Below are 2,638 nucleotides of genomic sequence, written 5' to 3' on the forward strand. Positions count from 1 at the left end.
GTGTCTTTTCGCTGTCATCCAGAAGGCACACGCGTCCGCATCTCAATTCGATCGTTTGGCGTTAGCGCGGTTTACCCGATTGTAGAAATTACATCGCGTCGACACTTTCGAACAGTTGCGGGAGTGCAAATACTTGTTAAATTTCTGTACGCTTTTCCAACTCTTAAATATACGTGTTTCGTCCCCTCAGTGAAGTCTCTTTTCTTTGTGCCGTGTCGTCTCTCCCACGAACCTGAGTCGCGTTCAATACATTTTTGGTCCTTCGAGCCGGATTCATTCGATACCGGTACGCGTTTGTTCGCGATTCGCGTCGTGTCAAGTGAGCGGCAGTGGTTAAGGTCTTTGCACGTCATTATGAGCCTCGACGCGGAGAGCCTTCTAAGGGGTCAGGAAGACCTGTTCGGGCGCATCGCCCGCGCGATGGAAAACCTGAAGAAGTCTGGTGCAGCAAGCATAACGACTGGCACTATCGAGACGAGAATAAAGATTCTCGACACTCATTGGGCCAAATTCGATGCGACGCACGACGTGCTCCGGGGAGGTCACTGGAAGACAATCAGTGAACTGGAGTATATAAAATCCGATTTGTACGGAATGACTGAGGAAACCTATGCGGTGCAGCGGGCCGCCCTCCTCGACAGCCTGGAAGAGCTGCGGGGCAAGGTATTGGAAACCTCTAATTTGTCGACGGTCAGGGAGGCAGAAGGATCGAAGCGGAGAACGCTCCCACGCATTCAGTTACCCTCCTTCTCTGGCAAGTTCGACGAATGGCCAGCCTTCAAGGATCTCTTCCGGTCCATCATCCACGGAGATACCTCGTTGTCAGACGTCGAAAAGCTGCACTACCTGAGAAGCTGCCTGAAGGAGGAGGCGGAGCAGTTGGTCCGCAACATCCCCGCGACCGCGGAAAATTACGCTCGGGTGTGGCGCACGCTCTCGGAACACTACGAGAACAAGCGTCTTCTCGTGAGAGCATGCTTCTCATCCTTTACCGCGCTTCCCAAGATGAAGAGTGAGTCAGCAGTGGACCTGCGGCGCCTCTTCCATGGCATGGTGCAGACCGTCGGTGCCCTCGAGGGCATAGGGCGTCCCATCAATAGTTCCGCCGACTTATTTGTACACCTCGTAAGTGGAGATGCTCGACCTGCGCACCCGCCGGGAGTGGGAGACCACCATCAGTGGAACCACGGAACCTCCGTCCTACGGCGAGTTGCGAACCTTCCTCGAGGGCCACATGAGGACACTGGAAGCCCTGCACCCTGGGAGCAGCGAGACGAATGCTTCGGGGACAAAGGGAGGAGCCGCACCGCGCGCCGCGCGAACGCACCTTGCACAGAAGCAGGTCAGGACGACGAAGTGCTCATTGTGTCGAAAGGAGCACTACATCCTCTCGTGCGGGGAATTTCAGAAAAAATCGCCGCGCGAACGCAAGGAATACGCCGAGGCGAACGAGCTGTGCCTTAACTGCTTCGGTAAGCATCGACTGAGCACGTGTCCGTCAAGAAAATCTTGCGCGGCTTGCAAGCAACGCCACCACAGCTCCATACACGACGTCTGCTCTACGGTCAAGAGCGAGGTAGGAGAAGCGTCAGCACTGCATGTCCGCAACGAAGGGAACGAAAGAGACGCGGTCTTGTTGGCGACGGCGAGAGTTGCGGTAACCGACCGATTTGGCACTTTAGTTCCCGCGCGCGCGTTAATCGACCCCGGATCGGAGGTCTCACTGGCGGCGGAGTCGCTCTTGAAGAGGTTGCGCCTCCCGCGTGCTCCGGCGTCTACGGTGATTCTGGGGGTTGGCGGACAAGAAACCGGCGTCTCTCGCGGCAGGGTGATGCTAACGGTTTCATCTCAGACCTCTGACGCCTCGATTCCCGTTCCTGCGCTGATATTGCCACACATCACGACTTACAGCGGGCGCATGGGTCCCCTCAAAACGATGTGGCCTCACGTGCGCGATCTACCACTCGCGGACCCGGACTTCGGAGCAGCGGATCCGATCGAGATCCTTCTTGGCGCGGACGTATATCCTGCAATCGTGGAGGAGGGCCTTCGAAGGGGCGAACGTGGCGCGCCCGTCGCGCAGCGAACCTCGCTCGGGTGGATTTTGTCGGGACTCGTGAGTGGGGCCGCCCCGCCGGGGCCCGTCGTGTCGCTCCAATGCTTGACTGGGGAGGATCTGACGAGCCTGGTGAAGACCTTCTGGGAACAGGAGGAGCCCTCGCGGGTTCCGCTCCCCCTCACCGAGGCCGACCGTCACTGTGAGGAGCACTTCGAGCGCACTCACCGAAGGCTTGCGAATGGACGATACGTGGTGCGCCTCCCCATCGCTCCCAACCTACCCTCGCTCGCGGACTCACGCAGACCCGCCTTGAGCACCTTAAAGAGCATGGAGCGAAAATTCGCGGCGGATCCGGAGTTTCGAGCCATGTACACCACCTTCATGGCCGAATACGAGACACTTAAGCACATGTCTCCTGCAGCGCCGGGACAGTCGCGAGTCTGCTTCCTGCCGCATCACGGGGTCGTCAAGAAAACTGGAAACACGGCAAAAATCCGAGTGGTGTTCAACGGCTCGGCGCGCCTGGCTTCTGGCGACTCGCTCAACCAGGCCCTTCTTACCGGGCCAAATCTCTTACCA

General features: G+C 58.0%; 1 protein-coding gene across 1 annotated transcript; it reads left to right on the forward strand.

The window, feature by feature from the left end:
- Positions 1-354: 354 nt before the first annotated feature.
- LOC105462212 lies at positions 355-2,545 on the forward strand (the record flags this gene model as incomplete). Its single annotated transcript, XM_011708740.1, has 2 exons — positions 355-1,012; positions 1,131-2,545. Coding segments are annotated over exons 1-2 (2,073 nt in total), but the record flags the coding sequence as incomplete, so codon positions are not given.
- Positions 2,546-2,638: the final 93 nt, after the last annotated feature.

This window comes from Wasmannia auropunctata, unplaced genomic scaffold (assembly GCF_000956235.1).
Source record: "Wasmannia auropunctata unplaced genomic scaffold, wasmannia.A_1.0 LD268361.1, whole genome shotgun sequence".
Classification (NCBI taxonomy): domain Eukaryota; kingdom Metazoa; phylum Arthropoda; class Insecta; order Hymenoptera; family Formicidae; genus Wasmannia; species Wasmannia auropunctata.